The sequence below is a fragment of the Saccopteryx bilineata genome, chromosome 10 (genome assembly GCF_036850765.1).
Source record: "Saccopteryx bilineata isolate mSacBil1 chromosome 10, mSacBil1_pri_phased_curated, whole genome shotgun sequence".
Taxonomy (NCBI): domain Eukaryota; kingdom Metazoa; phylum Chordata; class Mammalia; order Chiroptera; family Emballonuridae; genus Saccopteryx; species Saccopteryx bilineata.
This window is the reverse complement of record NC_089499.1, coordinates 76,756,257-76,781,671: the sequence shown is the minus strand read 5'-3', so window position 1 is coordinate 76,781,671 and position 25,415 is coordinate 76,756,257. Positions and strand designations below refer to the sequence as shown.

At 42.0% G+C, this 25,415-nt stretch overlaps 1 protein-coding gene across 20 annotated transcripts in view; it reads right to left on the bottom strand.

The window, feature by feature from the left end:
• The window catches only part of CADPS (calcium dependent secretion activator), a 589,311-nt gene that overhangs the window by 195,867 nt on the left and 368,029 nt on the right, over positions 1-25,415 (bottom strand). For all 20 annotated transcript variants that reach the window (XM_066244444.1, XM_066244445.1, XM_066244440.1 and 17 more), the window contains exons 7-8: positions 23,254-23,365; positions 12,816-12,955 (exon numbers count right to left, since the gene is read on the bottom strand). In XM_066244444.1, the coding sequence (XP_066100541.1) occupies positions 12,816-12,955; positions 23,254-23,365 (252 nt within the window). The remainder of the gene's footprint in view (positions 1-12,815; positions 12,956-23,253; positions 23,366-25,415) is intronic.

The window sequence follows — 25,415 nt, the reverse complement described above, 5'->3', positions numbered from 1 at the left end:
AAAACAAGGAGCTGGTTCTTTGAAAAGATCAACAAAATTGACAAACTTTTGGCAAGACTCACTAAGGAAAAAAGAGAAAGGACTCATATAAACAAAATCTAAATGAAAGAGGAGAAATCACCACAGATATCATAGATATACAAAGAATTATTGTAGAATACTATGAAAAACTATATGTTGCCAAATTTAACAATCTAGAAGAAACGGATAAATTCTTAGAACAATACAATCTTCCTAGACTGAGTCATGAAGAAGTAGAAAGCCTAAACAGACCCATAAGCAGGGAGGAAATAGAAACAACTATCAAAAACCTCCCCAAAAATAAAAGTCTAGGGCCAGACGGCTATACTAGTGAATTCTATCAAACATTCAAAGAAGATTTGGTTCCTATTCTACTCAACATCTTCCAAAAAATTGAGGAAGAAAAAATACTTCCAAATACATTTTATGAGGCCAACATAACCCTCATACCAAAACCTGGCAAGGACAACACACAAAAAAGAAAACTACAGACCAGTATCTCTAATGAATACAGATGCTGAAATACTAAACAAAATACTAGCAAATCTAATACAACAACACATTAAAAAAATAATTCATCATGATCAAGTGGGATTCATCCCAGAATCACAAGGATGGTCCAACATACGTAAAACAGTTAATGTAATACACCATATCAACAAAACAAAGAACAAAAAACATATGATCCTATCAATAGATGCAGAAAAGGCAATCGATAAAAATACAACATCATTTTATGTTTAAAACACTTAACAAAATGGGTATAGAAGGAAAATATCTCAACATAATAAAGCTATCTATGATAAACCATCAGCTAACATCATATTAAATGGCATAAAACTGAGGACTTAACCCCTAAAATCAGGAATAAGAGAAGGTTGTACACTCTCTCCACTCTTATTAAATGTAATGCTGGAAGTTCTAACCCGAGCTATCAGATAAGAAAAAAAAAATAAAAGGCATTCATATTGGAAAAGAAGAAGTAAAAATTTCACTTTTTACAGATGATATGATCCTATACATCAAAAACCCCAAAACTCCACAAAAGACCACTAGAAACAATAAACCAATACAGTAAGATCGCAGAATACAAAATTAATATACAAAAGTCCATTGCCTTCCTATATGCCAACAATGAAACATCAGAAAACGAGCTCAGAAAAATAATCCCCTTCATGGTTGCAACAAAATAAATAAATAAATAAAATAACTGGGAATAAAAATAACAAAGAATGTAAAGGACCTATATAATGAAAACTACAAAGAATTGTTAAGGGAAATCGAAAAAGATATAATAAAATGGAAAAATATTCCTTGTTCTTGGATAGGAAGAATAAATATAGTTAAAGTGACTATATTACCCAAAGTGTTATATAAATTTAATGCAATTCCCATCAAAATTCCAATGTCCTTTTTTAAAGAAATGGAACAAAAAATCATCAGGTTTGTATGGAACTATAAAATACCCAAATAGCCAAAGTAATCCTAAGGAGAAAGAACGAAGCTGGAGGCATTACAATACCTGACTTCACATTATATTGTAGAGCCACGACAATCAAAACAGCATAGTATTGGAGGAAAAATAGACACTCAGACCAATGGAACAGAATAGAAAGCCCAGAAATAGAACCACATATATATGGTTAAATAACTTTTGATAAAGGGGTCAACAACACACAATGGAGAAAAGAAAGCCTCTTCAACAAATGGTGCTGGGAAAACTGGAAAGCCACATGCAAAAGAATGAAACTCGACTATAGTTTGTCCCCTGTACTAAAATTAATTCAAAATGGATCAAAGACCTAAATATAAGACCTGAAACAATAAATTACATAGCAGAAAACATAGGTACTAAACTCTTGGACCTTGGCCATAAAGAGCACTTTATGAAGTTGACTCCAAAGACAAGGGAAGTGAAGGCAAAATAAATGAATAGGAATACATCAGACTAAGCAGCTTTTACTCAGCAAGAGAAACTGACAACAAAACAAACAGACAGCCAACTAAATGGGAGATGATATTTTCAAACAAAAGCACAGATAAGGGCCTAATATCCAAAATATACAAAGAACTCATAAAACTCAACAACAAACAAGCAAGCAATCCATAAAAAAAAAAAATAGGAAGAGGACATAAACAGACACTTCTCCCAGGAAAAAATACAAATGGCCAACAGATATATGAAAAGATGCTCATCTTCATTGGCTATTAGAGAAATGCAAATCAAAACTACAATGAGGTACCATCTCACACCTATTAGATTAGCTATTATCAACAAGACAGGTAATAATAAGTGTAGGAGAGGCTGTGGAACCCTCATCCACTGTTGGTGGCAATGTAAAGTAGTACAGAAAAACCATTATGGAAGAAAGTATGGTGGTTCCTCAAAAAATTAAGAATAGAACTACTATATGACCCAGCAATCCCTCTACTGGGTATATACCCCCAAAACTAAAAAACATTGGTATGTAAAGACACATGCAGCCCCATGTTCATCGCAGCATTGTCCACAGGAGCCAAGACATGGAAACAACCAAAAAGCCCTTCAATAGAAGACTGGATAAAGAAGATGTGGTACATATACACTATGGAATACTACTCAGCCATAAGAAATGATGACATCAGATCATTTACAACAACATGGATGGACCTTGATAACATTATACTGAGTGAAATAAGTAAATCAGAAAAACTAAGAACTATGTATATGATTCCATATATAGGTGGGACATAAAAATGAGACTCAGGGACATGGACAAGAGTGTGGTGGTTACGGGGGGGGGAGGGGAGGGCACAAAGAAAACCAGATGGAAGGTGACGGAAGACAATTTGGCTTTGGGTAATGGGTATACAATATAATCAACTGTCAAAATAACCTGGAGATGTTTTTCTGAACCTATGTAGCCTGATTGATCAATTTCATCCCATTAAAATTAATATAAAAAAAAGAAAAGAAAGCAATATGGAAATATCTTAAAATACAGTTTTATTGTTGTCAGGTATTATTTAATATTTTTTCTTAATATTTAAAAATTCTTTCTTATAACTTAATCTAGTTTTGTGTACCCCTTTCATTGTTCTTAGTTAAGTATCAAATGCATGAAATAATAAACTACCTGTCAGAAATCAGTTTTTTATACTTAAAATGGCCATTAGGGCAGAGAACTGGTGGTGAAATTATTTGAATCCCATCCCTGATCTCAGGGATAGTTGGATGGCTGTTCATCAGCTCTGAAGCCAACACGGTCAGCTCTGTTGTGATGTGGATAACATCGCTGTCCTGGACAGTGCTCTCAACCTTCCTGAAATAACATGTTAACATATTCACAGCAGAAATGGCCATAAAAGGGAGGCTTGGCTGGGGACAATGAGAGAAAGAGCTATTGGCCTGTGCTGGTAAAGAGCATAAGCCTCCAGTTCAAGTTCTGCCAGTGACTCTGAGGTTTTGGGCAAGCTGCTCAACCTCAGTGTACTGAGAAAACAGTTGGGGGTCATGAGGCTTAAAGGAGATAATGCTGGTGAAGTACAAGCACGAGACATGGCAGGAAGTACAGTGTGTCCGTAAAGTCATGGTGCACTTTTGACCTGTCACAGGAAAGCAACAAAAGACGATAGAAATGTGAAATCTGCACCAAATAAAAGGAAAACTCTCCCAGTTTCATACCTATTCAGTGCAGTTCAATGTGGGTTCACAGATTTTTAGGGCTCCTTAGATAGCTATCCCGTATAGCCTATACAGACTCATCACTGACTGATGGCCTACCAGACGGAGTTTCTCCACCAAACTGCCGGTTTCCTTCAACTGCTTATCCCACCCAGTAATGTTATTCCTATGTGGTGGCACTTTATTATAAACACGCCAATATTCACGTTGCACTTTGGTCACGGATTCGAATTTAGTGAGCCACAGAACACACTGAACTTTCCTCTGTACCGTCCACATCTCGACTGGCATGGCCATGGGTTGCTCCGCTGTATACACGGTGTTACGTCATCATCTGCGCATGTGCACATGCTGCCACATCATCCTACAGAAACTGGGAGGGTTTTCCTTTTATTTGGTGCAGATTTCACATTTCTATTGTCTTTGTTGCTTTCCTGTGACCCATGACTTTACGGACACACTGTAGATGCACAATAAATGTCATCCTATAATAAAATATCTCCGTGCACAGAGGAAATATTATTACTTGTATATATATATATATATATATATATATATATAATCTTGGATATATATGTGATATACTTGCATACATCATTAGTTGTAGTAGATCACAGCTAGATATGTGAAAGGAAATCTCCTTGAACATCTGTACATAAATGAAATAAAAGATCAAATGAGGAAAGTAAAAAACTTTATTTTTTAGTAATGACTGGCAAGCTGTAACCGTCTCGTACTTTTATGGAACTATATCTGGGAGCTCCTAACCATTTTCTCTTTCCCCTGAATTCAAATCCACAAAAGGATTTGAAACAGTGAATACAGCCACTGCATCTAAAGTGGTTACAGTTTTAATTGATGAGAATGGAAGTAGGAAAAGGACTTCACTTGTTCCCTTAGAATGCAATGCATATTGAATCATTAACTTTTCCTTCATAATAAAAATACTGGATACTGCTTGGGGAAGTTTCACTGGTCTTCTGTGCTATGCCAAGCACCTTACATGAATTTATTATTGCCACCTTAGAGGACTTAAGAGCTTGAATTTGAAGTCATGTTGCCTAGGTGTGTGTGTGTGAGACTTTGGGCAAGTTACTAGAGTTAACTCTACCTCAGCTTTCTCATCTGTACAATGGGGATGATAATAATAATGGTTGTTGTGAGGATTAAAGTAGTTAATGAAATGTAAAGTGCTTAGGCCAATAACTGAAAAACATAAAAGCTTAGTATTAGGTATGCCATTATGCTATTATTCCTGTTTTTCAGCTGAGAAACTGAGTTCAGAAAGTTCAAGTTACTTCCCTATGGCTCCACGGCTGGTGAATGTCAGCCAGAATTTAAATGCAGAGCAGCCTGGTTCTGGAGCACTGTCTTTACTACATTCTTCCTCCTAGTCTAGATGGCAGATCTGGTTTCTTCATTGAAGAAAGAACCTATTCCAACTGAACAGAGAGGCCTCTGGTGAAAGGCTCCGAATGAGCAAGCTGAGTGAGGTCAGAGAAAACTCAGTAATCCTCTTCGGGAAAGCATCAGTCAATTTGTGTGAAGGAGGGGCTCTTTCTCTGAGGTTTTCCTCAGAATTCATTACTAATTTGGCACATAACAGAGGTGTCAAAACAGAGAGAAACCGAGGGCCGTGAAGCACTGCTTCTGTCCAGTAGGCTCCTGAGCCTCATTCTCTCAGGTTGAAATGTGCTCATTAAGCAGAATGCCAAGTACCTGGTGCAGATGGACGTTGTGTCATTGCAGACACACAGGGCACGCTCCTCCTGCACCAACACTGTACACAGCTCTATCGTGTGGGCATTAGCAGCCCTCAACTCTCTCTCCAGGCCATCTAGGTATGTGCAAACCTGGATTTATGAATAGATAAATTAACATGCTGGTGTAGTGAGTAGATGTTTAACCTAGTGGCTATACCTCCAACTCAGAGTGGGAACATCTAGGTGAGAATTCTGGGCCTGTCATTAACTGTCTCTTGGTTTAACTGCCCTGTGCCTCAGTTTCCTCAGCTGTAGGATCTACTCCATCCAGTTGTTGAAAGGAGTAGTGAAGATGGTCATGTAGTAAGTTCTAGATAATGTTAGGTATTATTGTGGTTGTTGTTCTCTTGCCAACACTAGTGGTACAAGTGGTAGAAATAATAGTCCTAGCAGAAACAGTCTGTAGCTACCAACTTTTCAAAGGATCCATCTTTGGATTCTTTATTTCGATTCACACTCAGCTTTTGGGCACTTACCCATTGGGAAATAAAGTGAGGTACACATGTCCAGGTTTGGATCTCCAGGTCATGCTTTGCATCATGATCCCAATGTGTCCTTTTTTTGTAGCAGTTTTATAAAACTCATGCCAGAGGGTCACTGACATCCCTGTCACTCCCTGGGGACATTTTAGTTCTATGAGAGTCCAGAGTGAACTACAAATGATGAAAGAGAGATGAGGAAGATGAACATGGGTTCAACTTATGTCCCAGGAATCCCAATCAATGGAAGTCAATGGAGGACTCCCTGGCTTCAGGGTCTGTCTGCCCTGGGCAGGGTAACCCACAAGGTGTATTAAAAAAGGGTGCAGTCATCCTTCATGTGGTATTTATGGTGTGAATGAGCCTCAGCATGCCTACTAAGTACTTTCTGCGCTTAGCACTGAGTGTGCACATGGTGGCTGCTCAGTAGCTATTCATGGGGAAATTGTTTTCTTCTTTTCCACGTGAGAAGAGGGGAGATAGAGAGACAGATTCCTACAAGCGCCCTGACCGAGATCCACCCGACAACCCCTGTCTGGGGCCATGCTTGCAACTGAGCTATTTTTAGCACCTAAGGCTGAGGCTACATAGAGCCATCCTCAGCGCCTGAGGCTGATGTACTTAAACCAATTGAGCCATGGCTGTGGGACAGGAAGAGAGAGAAAGAGAGAGAGGGAGAAGGCAGAGGGGGAGGGGTGGAAAATCAGATGGTCACTTCTCTTTGTCCTCACCAGGAATTGAACCTAGGACATTAACTTGCTGGGCTGATGCTCTACCACTGAACCAACCAGCCAGGGCCTCAAGGGGAAATTTTTTATTGGGCATTTTCTTTTAGGAAGTACAGGGAGATGAGTATGTGGCCTACTGAGGACATTTGCCAGAATCACTTGCCCCTGTGCGTCTTACAAAGGGGTAAAGATGGCTAGAAGGAACGCACACAGCAGGGATACTGAGGTTTCATTGTGGGGACTGTGCAGCCAGAGTGACTGAAGAGTCTAGAAATGAGTGGTTGGTGTTCTGGTTGCGGTGGAGAAAGGAGCATTGTTCTCCTTGTGCAAAATATATTTTCTTATTTGGCCAGAAATTCTTCATGAGAATCTTTTCTAAGAAGAGCAGTCACAGTGAGACAAAACCCAATGATTCCCTCTAGGAGGCCTCTCTCCATTCCTGGGGAGTGAAGAGAACAAGGAGCCCCCCCACCCCAGGCTCTGAGGCCCTGAGGCTGCAGTTCCATGTCTCAGTCCTTTTGCCTGGGCTGCAGAAGGTGCAAAGTGAAAGTAAACAGCATCAACAGTGACAGCCACAACTAGCCCCTCTGTAGCTGTAGCTCTAAGCAAGTATTTAAATGCTTTACGTTTATCACCTCATTTAACCCTCACAACAACCCTACAGGCAAATGCTGTTATTAACTCTAGTCTATGCTGAGCAAAATGAGTTCCAGAGAAGTTATGCAACTTCCTTCTGCTAATAAGTGGTAGTGCAGGGGTCCCCAAACTATGGCACGCGGGCCACATGCGACCCCCTGAGGCCATTTATCCGGCCCTCGCCGCACTTCTGGAAGGGTACCTCTTTCATTGGTGGTTAGTGAGAGGAGCATAGTTCCCATTGAAATATTGGTCAGTTTGTTGATTTAAATTTACTTGTTCTTTATTTTAAATATTGTATTTGTTCCCGTTTTGTTTTTTTTTTACTTTAAAATATGTGCAGTGTGCATAGGAATTTGTTCATAGTTTTTTTTATAGTCCGGCCCTCCAACGGTCTGAGGGACAGTGAACTGGCCCCCTGTGTAAAAAGTTTGAGGACCCCTGTGGTAGTGACGAGGATTACATCCTGGGAAACTGACCTAATTGGCATTTCTATATAATAATCCAAAAAAGAAGATAAAATGGAATCATTAAAGTATTAAATTAATTCAAAAGAGGAACAGAGGATATATATATATATATATAAAGCAAAAATAAAGAGAACTAGAAAGAAAAACAAGTGGTGCAGTGGATAAAGCGTCGACCTGGAACACTGAGGTCTCTGGTTCAAAATCCAGGGTTTGCCTGATCAAGGCACATATGGGAGTTGATGCTTCCTGCTCCTCTCCCCTTTCTCTCTCTTTCTCTGTCTCTCTCCCTTTCTCTCTCTTTCTCTATCTCTGTCTCTCTCCTCTCTCTAAAATGAATAAATAAAATCTAAAAAAAACTTTAAAAAATATGTTTGAAAAAAAAAACAAACAAACAAATATACAGATATAATCAGAGATTTCAGTACCTGTCTATTAATATTTATAGATAGTCAGTAAGGATTTGGAATATCTGATCAACCAACTAGATCTAACATTTATAGATTATCAGTTAATAAGGGACATAAAAAGAAATCTTAAAAATATTGAATTAGTCCAGTCTAGGTGGTCTTATTTGTGAGGTGTCTTGGAGACTTATGGAGAGGAGAGAGGAGTATGATGATTTTGAAGAACAAGAAGTTTAGAATAAGGGCACAGGTAAAAAAATGGAAGACAAAAGGGGATTTAAGAAGCATGGCTGAAACTTATCATTTGCATCCCCTTTAAGATTTGTTAAAACACAAAAGGAAAGTCAGAATTGCTGTGAATTACTCCTGGTTGGTGGACTGTGGGTTCACTGAATTTAAGTTTCAGGTCAGCATTTAAGGCTGCACTGAAAACGTTGTAGGCCTGGCTCAGGCTTACTCTGACCTGGGGCAAAATTTTCACCACTCTGAGGCTCAGATTCTTTATTTGATGTGGGGGTTCATTCTTTACCTTACTCACTTACACAACAAATAATGTACTGGAGTTTTACTATGTTCAGGTCCTATAGTTTCTATACTGGACAAAGCAGACAGATGTTCCTGCCGATAAGGAAATCACAGTCCAGTGGAGAAGACAAAGAACAGACTAATAAAGAAATGTACAATATGTGGGATGATGATGAGTGCTCTCTTAAAAATAAAGTAGTGTAAGAAAAGGGGGGGACGCACAGGTGACCCAGAAAAGGCATTCTGACAAAGTGCAGAGACATGTAGGTGAGCCATGGTCCAATCCGGGTGGTGAGAAGGAACATACAAACCAGAGAAAACAGGAGGGAAAGAGCCCTGTGGCGGAGGTGCGCTTGGAGTCTTTGGGAAGAACAAGGAGGCCAAAGTGTCTGGAGCAGTGATCAAGGTCAGCTAAATAGTGAAGTCCTCATCAGATAGGGCCTTGTAGTCATAGTAACAACATGGGCTTTTACTCTGAATTAGATGGGAAACCAGTGGAGGTTCTCCAACGTTTGAGTGGAGGGTCTGACTTGTGTTTTACAGAGTTACTCTGGCTTCAGGTAGGAAATAGACTACAGCAAGGACAGCAGGCAGGCTACTTACAAGGCAGATACAACAAATGAGGGGAGGAGTAATGGAGGCTTGGGTCCAAAGGGCAGTGTGGAGGTGGTGATGAGAGGCTGGATTTATTCTGAAGGTGGAGTAAAGAGAACTTGATGATGATGAGACGGGTTAGGGCAGTGGTCCCTGACCCCTGGGCCGTGGACTGGTACCGGTCTGTGGGCTATTTGGTACTGGTCCACAGAGAAAGAATAAATAACTTACATTATTTCCATTTTATTTATACTTAAGTCTGAATGATGTTTTATTTTTTAAAAATGACCAGATTTTCTCTGTTACAATGTCTAAGACTCACTCTTGACACTTGTCTCAGTCACATGATACATTTATCCGTCCCACCCTAAAGGCCGGTCTGTGAAAATATATTCTGACATTAAACCGGTCAGTGGCCCAAAAAAGGTTGGGGACCACTGGGTTAGAGAGAAAGAGAACTGTCAAAGATGACTCCAAGGATCTTAGTCTGAGCAACTCGGTGAAGGGAGAAGCCATGTACTGAGATGGGAGGATAATAATACCTAATCCTTGGGAAGCTGTTTTGGAGATAAAATGAGATAATGCATGTGAATGCACTTCCTGAACTTAAAACACTATGCAGATTATAAAGATAAATATTAGAAAGCTACTGGGAATTGCTAATTTGTAAATATGCCCAGATCATAACGTCTTAAGAACAAAAACCAGTATTGATGTTTTCTAATTAATAGGGAAAGTTATTCTGAATGAGTCAGTGGCTCATTCAAGGAACCATAGTCCACCAACAAGGAGTGATTCTTAGTTTCATTTTATGTTTTAAAATATGTAAAATAGACACAATATATAACCTCAGCCATGCTCCTTAAAGATTCCTTTCCTCTCCAATACTCTAAGCAGGGACACTGCTTGATATTTCTATCAACTCTTCCCCACAAATGAGGCTCAATAAAGCTATTTTAAGTTAAATGAAAAATAAAGGTAGTTGATAAATATTTCTATTTTCCCTGAACCATCCCTTGTTCCACTAAGGTTGTTCAGCCTGGTGTTATAGTAAGGTACCCGTTGTTCCCTTTTCAGGGCTGTTCCAGGCCCTCCTGGTATATTTCCTGGTAGGGGTGATTTTTAAGTGGCAGCCTTGTGATAGTAAATAGCTACAGAATGTGTCAGAAGTGAGCTCCTTATTTCTTCTTTTATTTGTAGAGTCAAGGTAGCCTGAAATACATTAATAATTTTACAAATAAATCAACAAAAAGTTACTGAACCGGATCAGTTCAATTTCCAGCAGAATCAATGAAGAGAATGTGGGAAGTTGTCTAATGGAGAAAATAGTCCCTGTGCCTGGTGTCTGCCAAGGGGAGGAAGTGAGAGAGTATTTGTGAAACTCCCAGTACAGGGTTCCCAGGGGCCCTAGAATGTGGGCTGATCTACTGATCCTTTTCAGGGAGTTGTTAAAATGCAGCTTTGAGTGCAAATACAGTCATGCATATTTTTGTTCCCTCCCTTTTGTCTGCCCTCCCCTCCTCACTTCCCTCCCCCTCCCTCTGTGAGCCAGTGTTTTGCTAACGATGCAGAATCTTCTCCTGTGTGCTACAGAAACCTGACAGAGTTCTCCAATCATCTGTCTGGAAACCCAGATGTTTATCTTGAAAGGAAGAGATATGAGAGAGAATTCCCATTTAACATTTATGAAATACATTCCAGGAGTAAAAGGAGGAGGAAGAGCTGACCTTAGAAACATTTCAGGAATGTTTTTGTGAGACACTCATCTAATTGTGGAGAAGCTGAGAGGCCGGAGAAAGACGGGATGTGCAGCCAGGGTCTGGCTGGCGCCGCGGCCTCCGCAGGGCCACAGGAGGAGCGCTAGCCATAGCGCCACCACACACTCTGCCAACAGTCTGGCCTCCAGACAAGGCCATGCACATTTTCCAAATCCAAGCCAGAGCTCAGGTGCAGTGCTGCGTCTCCAGCTCCTGACAGACCTTTGCTTCTTCCAGAGCTCCCAATGCCTGAGGGCTCCAGTGCCCCAGCTGGCCTGAACCTCCCTTTGCTCCCTGGAGCTTCAAGGCACCGAGGCACTCTTGGAGGCCGAGTGGGGTTGCTCCTCTCTCTGGGACTGCATGTGGCTGTGCTCTGCTCCTCTGCTGCGGTGCGCTCTCCCTGCCCTCATCGCACCCTCCAGGACCTCTCATGGGCTTCTGTTTCAGGCTGATGGAACCAGCAGCCAAGTCTTGGTATTGGGGTTCTGAATCCCCTAATCCTCTAATATATACCCAATCTCAGTTTCACATCAGTTTTGCCACCTTAAGCCCTCTTATAAACATATACACCCTCAATAAAATTAATGAGACATTTCTATTTACAGAGGGGTTAAGTACAATTGTCACTGGTTGGCAAGTGGTGCCTACAGAATCCTTGAAAAATGACCCATTTCCTTCTGTTGGGTGAATGTTCCTCTACCCAGAATAGAAGAGCCCAACTCCTCCCTATGAGATCACATTTTCTGAGACAGTGGGGTCTAAGCAATGTTGTGAACAGGCTATTGCTCAGCATATACCCAGTTGTCAATAAACGTTTTCTGTACAAATCATTGATCTGCAAAATAAAACTGTATTTTACCTATTCTTTTTATCCTACTTGAAATTATTTAATTGGTCACTCTTCTTAACTTTTAAGAAACTGATGTTGATCAAACATTTTCTATTTTTGTGTCATTTATTTAAATGCAACACTATACACTAAAACTGGTTCAATGTGAGTCGATTGACTGAAGATCACCTATGGCAACTAATCACACTTCCTGTCTGTGCTTGTTCATGGAGGTGCAAGGGAGCAATGATGTCATAGAGTCTGAAGGGTCTGAATACCTTTGAAAAGCTAGATGAAGCCAAGAAAACCGCCTATACCAGAGCCACACAGCATGCTTCTAGCAAGGTATTGAATTGTGCTGGAAACCCTACCACAGGAGAAGGAAAGACTCTAACTTGACAGCACAAATGCAAATACAGTAATCCTAAGAATAGAGAAAACTTACAGTAGAGCTAACTCTTTGTATCCATGGGTTCCATGTCCTGGGATTTAACCAACTATGATAAAAATATATTAAAAATATATATTGTTGCTGATGTGTACCATGTAGTTAGGCCTAGATGGCTGGGTCTGTACTGAACATAAATAGACTTTTTTCTTGTAATTATTCCCTAAACAGCATAACAACTAATTACATAGCATTTACATTGTGTTAGGAATTATAAGTCATCTAGAAATAATTTAAAGTACATGGATGTGCCTAGGCTACATGCCAATGCTACACCATTGTCCACAGGGCGGGGTGAGGGCAGGGTCCCGGACCTAGTCCTCCCTGGACACCGAGGAATGACTGCAGGTATCAAACCAAGAGTTGCAATAACCTCGTTCGAATCCTTTATATTTCTTTCCATGTGGTTCACTGAAGATCAGTTCTTTTATTTAAAAAATATTTTAGAAATAAATGGAGATGTGTACAAAATTGCACCTCAGAGAAGAAACACTTACCCAGAATGCTTCATGTTTTGAGGTTTATCCATTCGGACAGCAAGTTTGATTTTGAGGTCTTGATCGGGGCAGTTTTTGGAGACTGTCATTTTGTGCCACTCTGACTGTTTGGGGCTGTTCGGGGTGGGATGGAGAATAACCTGCAGGGTGGGGGGAGAGGGGAAGATGATCATTTTAGCCAGAAAATAGAAACACTGTCATGGCATGTTTTCATACACAAGAAACTTTGTGGCTGAGAAGCAGGGTTGATTGTCCAGGTCGCATAGCCAGAGGGAAGGCAGGTGCCTGAAGTGGAGGCCTGGCCACCAGACTCAAATCCAAGGCTCTGCTTACCAACAGTGTCTGCCTTCTACCAAGCAGCCAGGCCCAAGGACAGAAATGGTGTGCTCTTACTCCCTGGCTAATTCTATAAAAGGAAGGATTGTGTTTTCTGTGATCCTGCTTTGTACTCTTCCAAAGTTCAGAAGTACTAAAGCAACCCAGAGCAGAGAATGTCCCCCACCCATCATTCTCTTCATATAGGAAGACGGTGGTGTGAGAGGAGAAGCATCCTTATATATCAGAGGGCACTTCTAGTTCGCTCTTCTTCCATTCTTTGGTGTTCTATTTCAGAAGGAGTAATTGCACAGAGGCTGCAGGGGAAGATGGGCGGGATCTTATTTGATGAGTGAGAAATGTGCCCTTTAGAGAAGGAAAGGGACTTGCGGACAGTCACACATCTAGGGCCGACTTCACCTGCACTTTCCACCGTATTGCACGTATTGCACGCTGGCCCACTCGCCCACTCTGTCTTGGCAGCAAGGCAGCAGACACAGATGGGGAGGGTCACTGCGTGTGGAGACTGCTCCCTCCAGTGCGCTCCAGAGGTGGCGTTCGATCTGGGATTTCTCAGTTCTCGTGACCAGAGATGTTATGAGTGAAGAACCCATTAAACCTACTTCTTTGTTTGAGATGAAAGAGCTCACAGGAGCCACGTGGGACCTGGTCAGAGGCGGATTTAATCAGCGCAACAGGTGCACTCCCTGCACCCTGACTTCTGAAGGGCCCCGACTTCTGAAGGACCCCGACTTCTGAAGGACCCCACAAAACCACAACTTTACACTTTTTTTCTAATGACAAGGGGCCCAATATTCTGTGCCGGGTCCTCAATTGATCTTAATGTTGACTGGGAATTTTATGCAAAAGATGTCTAATGTCACTGGCTATTTTTTTGTAATTGAGTACGAAAGTGAAACAATCTAACTAAACTTCAGTATACTTTATTTATACATAATGAATTTAAATGAAACTTTGTACATATTTGCTACATATTATATTTTATACATATTATATATTTTAGTAATTTTTTTGGTGTGGTATACTGTATAGCAATGACCTACAGGTAATGATACGCAACATGTTTTGCAAATATATCTGGTTTCGCTGCGCTTTCCTTTTGAGACACACCCTTTAAACGTTCTAGTTGGATCTTTTTTTTATACCAGTGACCACAGATCTGATGCTCCTTGGATCACTAAGGTCAGCAGTTACACCCTAAATATTTGAATAATCCTCCAAAGTTGGTGTAATATCATTTTCAATTCACTCTTCTTCAAAATCACTTTCACTATCAGATCTTATTACATTTCTTTTTTGTAGTTTTGGTGGTCTAATAGCCAACTCATTACTATCTTCTGATAAACTGTCAATTTCTATATCACTACAATATATTTCAAAATCACTTGGGCAATCATATAAAGTGTCTGCTTATAATTCATTGAAAAGTTCTTCACCTTCACTATCTGTCATGGTTGAAACTTTTGTAATACTATAATTGTGATAAAAACCTAAATATCAAGAAAAGTCACTTTTTATATATCAGGTCTACCGGAAAGTTCTGTCCGTTTCTATCACAAGTTTTGACACATAAGCACATGTTTATTTGGCGCATGTGTGCCTCTCTATTTTTATCACTTAATATATACATACTGACGTAGCAAATTAACTAAAACAAAATTGATTCATGTCAGTCTTATGTGTGAAGCCATAGTGTACCCATGGCTACTGATAAAGTTTATTTACACCACTGTATTTGATATGAATTTCAACAAGGAAGAAATGCTACAGAAGCATGTAGAAATTTATTGAAAGTGTTTGGTGAAGGTACAGTTTCTGAGGACATGCAGAAGATGGTTCAAAAAATTCAAAACAGGTGATTTCGACCTTTCTGACAAGCGACGTTCTGGGCGACCATCTTTGATTGATGACGATGTTGTTAAGACCATGTTGGAGCAAGATCCTTTTCTAACAACATCGGAGATCACAGCAAGGCTTAATTCATCTCAGCAAACCATTTCGGACCATATTTGGAAGATAGGGTTGGTGTGGAAACATTCAAGATGGGTGCCACACACTGGCCGGTTGGCTCAGTGGTAGAGCGTTGGCCTGGCGTGCAGGAGTCCCGGGTTTGATTCCCGGCTGGGGCACACAGGAGAAGTGCCCATCTGCTTTTCCACACCTCCCCCTCTGTCTCTCTCTTCCCCTCCCGTAGCCAAGGTTCTATTGGAGCAAAGATGGCCGGGGTGCTGAGGATGGCTCTGTGGCCTCTGCCTCAGGCGCTAGAATGGCTCTGGATGCAACAGAGCAATGCCCCAGAGGGGCAGAGCATCGCCCCCTGGTGGGCATGCTGGGTGGATCCCGGTCTGGCGCATGCAGGAGTCTATCTGACTGCCTCCCCGTTTCCAGCTTTGGAAAAATGCAAAAAAAAAAAAAAAAGATGGGTGCCACATGAATTAAGTCAGAAGAATAATTTGGATGATTGAGTCGTCATATACACATCTGCTTGCTCAGAACAAAATCAAGCCCTTCTTGAACCGGATGATAACTGAGGCTGAAATGTGGACTACCTATGAAAACATCGTAAGGAAAAGGGCATATTGTGAACCCGAAAAACCTAGCCCTTCCACCTCTAAACCAAATTTGACTCTGAATAAGAGAATGTTGTGTATGTGGTGGGACATTCGAGGACCAATACATTATAAGCTTTTAAAACCAAACGAAAAGCTCAATTCGGAGAAGTATCGTCAGCAACTGGATAATTTAAAGACAGCAGTCCAAGAAAAGAGGCCGGCGATGTTCAATAGGAAGAACATCATATTGCATCATGATAATGCCAGGCCACATGCTGCTTTGGGGACTTGTCAAAAAAATTGCAGAACTAGGCTGGGAAATTCTGTCACATCCACCATATTCCCCGGACTTAGCACCCTCCGACTATCACTTGTGTTTGTCCTTACAAAATTTTTTGAAGGGCAAAAAGTTAAAAAATGAAGAAGATATCAAACAAGCACTGGTTCAATTTTTCACATCAAAAGATAAAACATTTTTCAAAAATGGGATATACAAATTGCCCTCACGCTGGCAAGAAATCATTAATAATAATGGCAATTATATTATTTAATAAAGTTTATTGACGGTAAGAAAAATTTGTATTTTGTTTTATTCCAAAAACGGACAGAACTTTCCGGTAGACCGTATAATAAACTGAACATGATTGAACACTACGAAGAAAGATTTTACAATATCCTTGGTCTATATGTTCAAACTGCGAGCGGCGAGAAGGTAGTCCAAGTTTAGACAGCGGGACACTGTGATTGTTTTCGTTTACCGTACCTTCGATTTTTTGGTTTCACGCCTGGAGGAGTGGGAGAAAAGGAGTCCCCATGAGAATATGGAAGGGTGTGCTGTTTTTCGAACTTCGACCCTCAGGGTGAAGAGTCACAAATACTATAATCCTATATGACCCTGAGTTTCCAAAATGGAAATAGCCAATGCAAGCACAAACACGACTTAACTTGTGAGCGGTCAGCAATGTGTGAGCCAGCCTCTGGACCTGGGCTAACATGCACTCGGCGGAGTGGTATGGAGAATTCCGGACCGTGAACTAAATACAGGCACAACAAAAGCGGGGCTTCCTAAGATCTGCTTCCGCAATGGCAGCATACCCTGCTTTGTTGCCTGTTGCTCTGGCTCTATTTTCAAAGTTATCTATTTTCTCAGCGAGGGGAAGCCCGGCTTCTTTCCTGGGTTTCTTCTACCTCTGGCGGGGATGGGCGGGGCCCAGACTATCCACAAGGACGCTCTGTTCTCTCGCATGCTGCGCTGGCTCCTCCGCCATCACGGAGCTCCACTCCTGTGCAGCGGGTAGAGCATGAGGCTTTCTGGGTGACTGTGGATCAAGAGCTCCAAAGACAGGAAAAGACCACAGTAGAAAAGTGAACTCCACCCATTTTTCTTTCCTAGCTTGTGCTGCTGTCTCACCCTTCTGATTTCGAGTCTGACCCTTTTTTTCCCATTAAATTCTCTCTCTCTGATTTAAAAAAATTTGTACTCGTTTGTTGAAGACAAACCAAAATTAGAGTCTTCTCAATGTCTTAGGACATGATTGAAATGTAAGAAGTCCTGATACTTTGGACCCGAGGTTGCTAAATTTTTGATCATGCCCTAAGTCAGCAAAATATTTTTGAGAAATTAGCCCAATATCTGTAACTGTATCACTGTCAATATAAAAATACATCAATATAAATACAGGCACACCTCAGAGAGATCACGGGTTCAACTCCAGACCACCACAATAAAGCGAGTATCACAATAAGTGAGTCACACAGAGATTATGGTTTCTGTGTATATCTAAAAGTTATGCTTACACTACACTGCAGTCTATTGAGTGTATAATAGCATTATGTCTAAAAGGTATACAGACCTTAATTAAAAAATACCTTATTGTTAACATATGCCTGTTGAAAAAATGGCCCCAGTAGACTTGCTTGCCACAGGCTTGCCACAAAACTTCAGTTTGTAAAAATGATGCAATATCTGCAAAATGCAATAAAATGAGGTATGCCTATATATAAATATCAGTAAAAAAATATACCCATATATATATATTCTATTTATATGCTTACTTTGTATTAACATTAATTATATATATTATAAAACACAGATAGAAGTCTAAAAAGATAGGCTAAAGACAAAAAATCTTTTAAATATATTGCCAATTATGGTGGCTTTATTTAGGGCAAGGTTAATCGTTAATGACACTGGATGTAAACTTGTATTTCAAATACTCTTTAATCATGCCCTATATTAGTAAAAGAGTTTAACAATGTCTTTTTTAATTTTTATTTTTTTAAGTGAGAGAAGGGAAGATAGTGAGACAGACTCCTGCATGTGCCGTGACTGGGATCCACCAGGCCACCCCCTTCTGGGGCCAATGCTCGAATCAATTGAGCTATACTCAGTGCCCAGGGTGATGCTGGAATCAATCGAGCCACTGACTGCGAGAGGGGAAAAGAAAGAGAAGGGGGACGGGGAGGGGGAGAAGCAGATGCTTGCTTCTCATGTGTGCCCTGACCAGAAATTAAACCCAGACATCCATATGCCTGGCTAACGCTCTACCCACTGAAAGAACTGGCCAGGGCCTAAATTCAAATGTCTTGACTGAGTTGTGATCCTGTCTGATACACTGGATTACTCTTGTCTCCTGGGTGAACAGAACTCTTGCGAGCAGGGCTGGTGGGTCAGCTTCCCCATTTCCATGTTATTTGCCAGGCTTGCAATATTAGTACCATCTTCAGATCTGAGCTATCTGTAGCAATCTTTGTAGGCCATTTGCTCATTGTGTGAGGGTTAATTTTGTTGAAATTCTATCATAAAATATATAAATTCACTTAACTGGTGCTAGCAAGCTTAGATATGCTATAGGACACCGGAAGTGTCATTGGGTGATGGGGACCTCTCCCTTCCTTCCAGAGAATGCTGTCCCTGTGTCACCCCTTCACCTTCCATACCAAGACCTGAGCCTTGAAGTGCCTTGATCCCAGCGAAGTTGACCCTCTCTCCCAAACTCCTAGCCTGAGAGGTGAGGTAGGGGTAATGTGCCAGGAAGCAAGGAAGGGGAGGGGCAGACAGGAGAAGCCCCAGCCAGGGCCTGTGCAGCAGCAGGCAAGGCCCTGGGCCTCCTGCTGCTCCTGCCCATTTGGCAGAGCAGTGGGAGCAGTGATCTGGGCTCCCGGAGCTCGTTAGCAGGCCTCCCACCATATGGGCTCTGGGCATGCTTCCCACTGGCAATATGGTGTCCGTTCACCAATGCAAATGGCCTCTACTCGTTACTGGCTGCTCTACAAAGACTTCTTCCCCCACGTGGTGGCTCCCTGGGGAGACGTCATCTCCAGGGTGGACGGGGAGATGAGGTCACTACATTTCTCCTCCAACTTCATCCGCACTCTCCCGACAGGTTGATGACTCCTTTGTATGTGTCAGCCTTGCTGAATTATTGGGGTCCTTCTGGGTGTACATGAGCCCCACGCGGGCCAGACACCTCATTTGGACATTCCAGGCTGCTAATCAAGCACTTCATCATCTCAGCCAAGGCCCATGTGCGCCAGGCTTTGATGTGGCGACACTGCTATGGGAACACAACACACCCCATGCAACAAGCTGCACACCAGCCTGCCCCAGCTGCTTGCAGCTGCCTGGACATGCAGGCAGGCCTTCCAGGGGACTGTTACACCCTGAGCCTTACCTGGCTGATCCCTCCGAGACTTAGCCCCTGTATCTCTGCCCCACCCGACCTCCTTGTCCTGGGCCCTGGACTGGGAAGGCATCCTGGCCCTCAGACTGGATTGTGGACCCTTGCTATATGCTTCCCAGCTGTCCTTTACCTCACTGCACTACAAACCCTCATATTATGTCTATATCCTTTCACTTTTTTGAGGATAAGAGTTTTTGCCTGTTATTATTCCTGTTTGCTCTGTGCATAGCACAAATGATAGGACACAGTGGGCCCACATTCATACTTGATGCATAATTATTTAGTAATATTGCAGTGTAGGCACAGGTGTGAGAAAACAGTCACTCCAATGCCTTTAATTGAAGGATATATTGGTGAATACAGGGGACAATTTGGACAACCTATAAAAATTCAAATTTCATTCAGAAAAATATTTTTAACATTTATCCTATTTATATACACACATATGTGCAAAGAAATAAATCAAGGATTATTTGCTAAAGCATTGTTTATACAGTCAAAGACTGGAAACAACCTAAATATATTATAATGCATCTCCATATGGAATACTATGCAGCTATGAAAGTAGGAAGGAAGTCAGTATGGGCTGCTATGGAGTACTCTCTGAAAACACTGACATTTCAAGGAAAGTGCAGCACAATATGTATTCAGTAACTTCCTAGTGTGTTCTCTCTTAAAAAAAATTAAAAAATATATATATATGTTTACATATGCTGTGCTTGTAGATGCATAGACTATTTGGAGAAGAATATTCAATAAACTGAAAACAAGGTTTTTTTTTCTTTGGAAAATGATACTGGGGTAAGGTGAAAGTTTCACTATCCATTTTAATTTTTTTACAGTACACATTATTTTTTTAATTAGAAAGATTAATAAAAATGAAACATAATAAAGATGGAGCAAGTTAATATTACTGAATGAATGAACGTAGCACTGGGATTTTGAACATGGCCATGTTCTGTTACATTTGGGAAGAACTGCAGCGTAGAAACACTCCTGAGGGCTCCAGGAATGGCTTCATGTTAAAAAAGATTGCTTAAGTCATGCAGCAGTGGCCTGTGGAGGTGTTGCCAGCAGAGGGCGCCCCAGCTGGCATAAGGGCCTGGCTGGCCAGCTCCACTGCAATTGGAGAGTGTCTTTAGCGGGAACAATTTGAAACCAGTATCTGGGGGAATACATAGAGGAGAGAATGATTTATTAGGGAAAGAATGGCTATGTGGGGGCTGTGGCAAGATCATGGCCACAGAGCTGAGGGTTTATTTTTGCCTAGGACACCATGGTGTAGGAAAAATGGCCTTGGAGATGAGGCAACATCATTCTTAGTGAGCTACTGCCTCTGGGACCGAGTATGGTCAGCCGTACGGGAGGAATAATAACTGCAGCTGCCTCACTAGAGTTATGGTGAAGCCTCAGTGAGGAGCTGCACACAAAGTCCTTAGGACAGTGGCCTGGCCAGTGGTAAATGGACAGCAAACTGGGTGGCTCAGGGCAAGTTTGCTGACGTCTTCAGGAATCAGTTATTTTCCATCTATAAAATGAAAGGGTTTGCCTGACCAGGCGGTGGCGCAGTGGATAGAGCGTCAGACTGGGATGCAGAGGACCCAGGTTCAAGACCCTGAGGTCACCAGCTTGAGTGCGGGCTCATCTGGTTTGAGCAAAAGCTCACCAGCTTGGACCCAAGGTCGCTGGCTTGAGCAAGGGGTCACTCAGTCTGCTGTAGCCCACGGTCAAGGCACATATGAGAAAGCAATCAATGAACAGCTAAGGTCTCGCAATGAAAAACTGATGATTGATGCTTCTCATCTCTCTCCATTCCTATCTGTCTGTCCCTCTCTATTCCTCTCTCTAACTCTCTCTCTGTCCCTGTAAAAAAAAAAAAAATGAAAGGGTTTAGCCCAGTGGTTTTAACGTTTTTGTGTGGGAACAGCTTTGAGACGCTGGTGAAAGCTTTGAACTAGGGAGTTAGAAAAATGCACATACCCCCCACCACAGAAACATATACAATTTGCAAACAATTTCAAGGGGCCCCTGGCTCCCCTGGAGCCCTGTGAGGACTCAGGTTGAGTGTTCTGGACTTGTCTCTTCTAACATTAACATCCTACTTCTCTGAGACTCATGATTCTTCTACGATTCTTCATGAAAAAAGAAATTTGAAGAAAAATAAAAGGCAGGCTACTTCCCTTCTCTGTTTCTCTTTCCCTAGGGACAGAGTGAATATTTGTCATTTCTTGAAGAAACTGCTAACCACCTTTTCTTTCATGCCCCTTCTTTTGTGTGTGTGGGGCACTCTTTTTGCTATTGGCCTTGTTAACTCTTTGTTTTCCTTCCATCTGTGGCATGGGTCCCTGTAATATGATCCCAGGTCAGTTCTATAGATGGAAGCCAGAATAAGGAAGTGAAAAAACAAAGGAAGAAAGGAGAAAGCAGGTTAATGTGTTCCTGTGGGGCTGTTGCTATGTGTGTGCACCTGAGTGCTTGTTTTAGGGTATTCTCTTATCCTTCTAGATGAAATATCAGAGGCCCAGAGAGGTTAAATATCCTGGCTAAAGTCACATAGCTTTCAGAAGGGATTACACATTCAACTGGTATCAAAATTAATTGAAAGCCTGTGTGCTAGGCATTGAGTATGGGTGGTGAACACAAGAGGTTAGATCTCTGTCTCCACAGAGCTTTTACATGTGGGGGGTGGGGAGACAGAGGCCAAACTTTCTGTCAATTCTCTTTCTCTCATTGTTGCTAAGTTCAGTGGAGGACATATGCAGAGGCTGTGGTAGCAAATGGAGGAGAGGGGCAGTCAGCAATGGTGCTCTAGAAGGAGGGGCATTTATAAATACGCCTTTTGAAGACTTGAAAGGGGGCCAGTGCTCCAGGCTCAGAAAAAGCCCGTGAGGTGGGAAGGAATCTGGTTTATTTGAGGAACTGAAATTTGGCTAAGGATGCTGAGGCACAGTGGCAGCAAATGGGCTGTGGGCCCACTCAACTGATCACCTGTCTTTGTAGGCTATGCTTCACAGTTTAGATTTTACTTAAGCAGAGTGAGGTGATGGAAGCTAACTTATGTTCTGAAAATACTGCTGGAGTTTTGGTGCAGCGTCAATAGCTGAGATGCAAGAAGCAGTGTCTTTATTATCTCAGTGATACTCAAAGGGAGTGGTACCACTTGCTGGATGCTCCAGAAATGTGGGGGACTCTTTTTGGCTGCAAGATAATTGGTGCAGGGCGTTGTTGGTGTTGAATGGGCAGGTCCCAGGGATACTAAACATTCCAAAAAGGAATGAGATAATCCTCTCCAATCAGGAATTGTCCTACACATTTTGCTTTTAGCCTTGATTAGTTTTTGTTTTGACTTTTCAGTGTTTCCACTGATTATGAATAGAGGTAGAAAAATCTGTTTATAATTAACTGAGTCTAGATCTTAATTTTTTTTTTAATTTTTTTTCAAAGATTAAATTTAGATCCTAAGTCTTTTTTGTACATACATTCAAAGTATTTTTGGTATTTTCCCAGAGAAATCAAGGAGATTTTGTTACCAAGACATTGATTCAAGAAATCAGTTCACTGGTGCTCAGGCTTTTGACTCGCCCGTCTCCCCAGCAGATGTTGCAGCTGCCCTGCCAGTGACTCTCCACATCGGACCCTTGTTTAGTGCACACTGTAGGTGACCAGAGTCAAAGAGGGGAAGCTGAGGCTTGGACAGGGTGAAGGACTGACTTGCCCCAGGCTGCACAGTCAGTGCAGAGTGGAGCCTGGGATTTAACTTGCAAAGCCAGGTCTTTCGGTTCTTGGCAACACTGTCTCTTGGGACCAGGGATACCCGCTCTTTGGAACAACTTGTGATTACTATCCACTGGGCTGGGGAGTGCTTACTCGTCCAAGTTCCTTGTCCTCCAAGGCCAGGACGCCGGTGCTCTCTGTGAACAGCTTCACCTTCACTGCAGGCAACGCGTGGGTCGTCGAGAAGTCACCCTGGGTGCCCCAGCTGTGGACAGGATAAGAAAGGTCAGTGTGGAGACCTCTGCCTTGACAATGCTAATCACAGCTGCCTCCTTCTCGGGCTGGGTGGATGCAGGGTTAACCCGAGGCAGTGTTGGTTGACACATCCTCCTCTCCTCCCCTCCAAAGCTGCCAGAGTGACAAAAAGTGTTAATTAACTTGTTAGACAAATGCAAGACAGATGCTCAGAAAGTTGCCACCTGTCTTCACTGAAGGAATCCTGAGGACTGACTTAGCATGGAACCAAGTGGGTGAGAACTTTCTCATGGATTAGTTCTACTACAAACTATTCCTTGGTCACTACTGGTAAATATTTCTCTGCATCTTCGAAATCCCTTGGTATTAAAAGGTGCAGTTCCGGATTTTGAGATGGGGCTTCATTTGGTCTGAGCCAACACCTGGCTTTACAATGAGATTTCAGCAGTAGTGGGTGGTAGCGTGGTGAGGAACCCCATTTCTTCTGGTATTTAAAGATAAGTTGAATAGAAGGGTGGGTGGAGCTCAGCCCTGTCATGAAGGTCAAAGGAGTATGTGGTGAATTCCCTTCCCCACTCATGGTCTGTGGGTGTCACAGTCTTAGGTTGCCCCAGAGGAAAGCCTGGCTCACCAGTACCTCGGTAGAGTGCCAGGCTGACAGGAGCCTCTGATGGGCCCTGCAATGTGGTCTCCTCATTCCCTCATCATTATTCTCACAAAACCATCTCCTGTACCTGAGATCAGGGTGATCTTCTGGAAGTTTCACACAGTTTGCGTCGAGCCCCTTCCCTCAGCCCTCCCGTGGTACCTGACTCGTTGCACACAGGATGCCCACCAGGCCCCTTGGTATGGTCTCCCCTTCATCCGCTCCAATGTCACGTGTGTCCCAATTGGGCTACCTCAGGGCTGTTGCATGTTTTTTCCACCTTACTCTTTCTTCTCTTGGTGACCTCTTATGGACTCAGCTTAAACACCACTTTCCCAGAGAGCATGTCACATGATCTCCTGTTGTAAATTTGGATCTACTGTTAAACTCTTAAACATATTATTTAATTTTCTTTCCTAGCAATCATTGGATTTTTAATTATTGATTTATATGATTATTTAACAGCCAAATACCCTCTTAATTTGTAAGTTCCATAAGCAGAGAAACTGTTTGTTTATATTGTACACCCAGTACTTAGCACAGGGCTTAGCGCACAGGATACATGTAAGAAATGTTGTTGAATAAATGAAGGATGCCAAACAGCTATTCGTGTACAAAACTAGGAAACAGGAATAGATGAAACTCTGTACAAAGATGTTTATTCTTTTTGCTTTTTATAGTAGCCAGTTTTCATATTATAAAATACTCATGCCTGACCAGGTGGTGGTGCAGTGGGTAGAGCGTTGGACAGGGACACAGAGGACCTAGGTTTGAAACCCCAAGGCCATCGGCTTGAGCACGGGCTCATCTGGTTTGAGTAAGGCTCACTAGCTTGAGCCCAAAGTCGCTGGCTTGAGCAAGGGGTCACTCAGTCTTCTGTAGCCCCCCCAGTGAAGGCACATATGAGACAGCAATCTATGAACAACTAGGGTGCTGCAATAAAGAGTTGATGCTTCTCATCTCTTTCCCCTCCTGTCTATCTGTCCCTATCTGTCCCTCTCTCTGTCTCTGTCACATAAATAAATATTTAAAAATATTCATTAAAATATGGTCTAATGACTATAATGTTATACCTTATGGATACATTTATTTAATCACTGTTCTATTATTGAGACTGGGATAAACATTAATTTTTTTATTTCTTCTCTGATCATTTCCTTGGGATTGAGACTAAGTGGGAGATCATTTCTTTATATGTCAACAAACACAATGGCCTTCCCATGATCCTGTAGGAACTGTGTGCATCAGTGAGGGTATCCCTCAAGTCCTGGGATACCCATTTCCAAAACGCTTTCCATAAAGGTGGTGACTGTCCTCCTACCATCTGGGAATAAGAGTGAAAATTACAGCACTTCTTGCCCATATTGGGTATCTTTTTACTTCTGTCCTGTTTTGTCATTGTCAGTTTCACGGG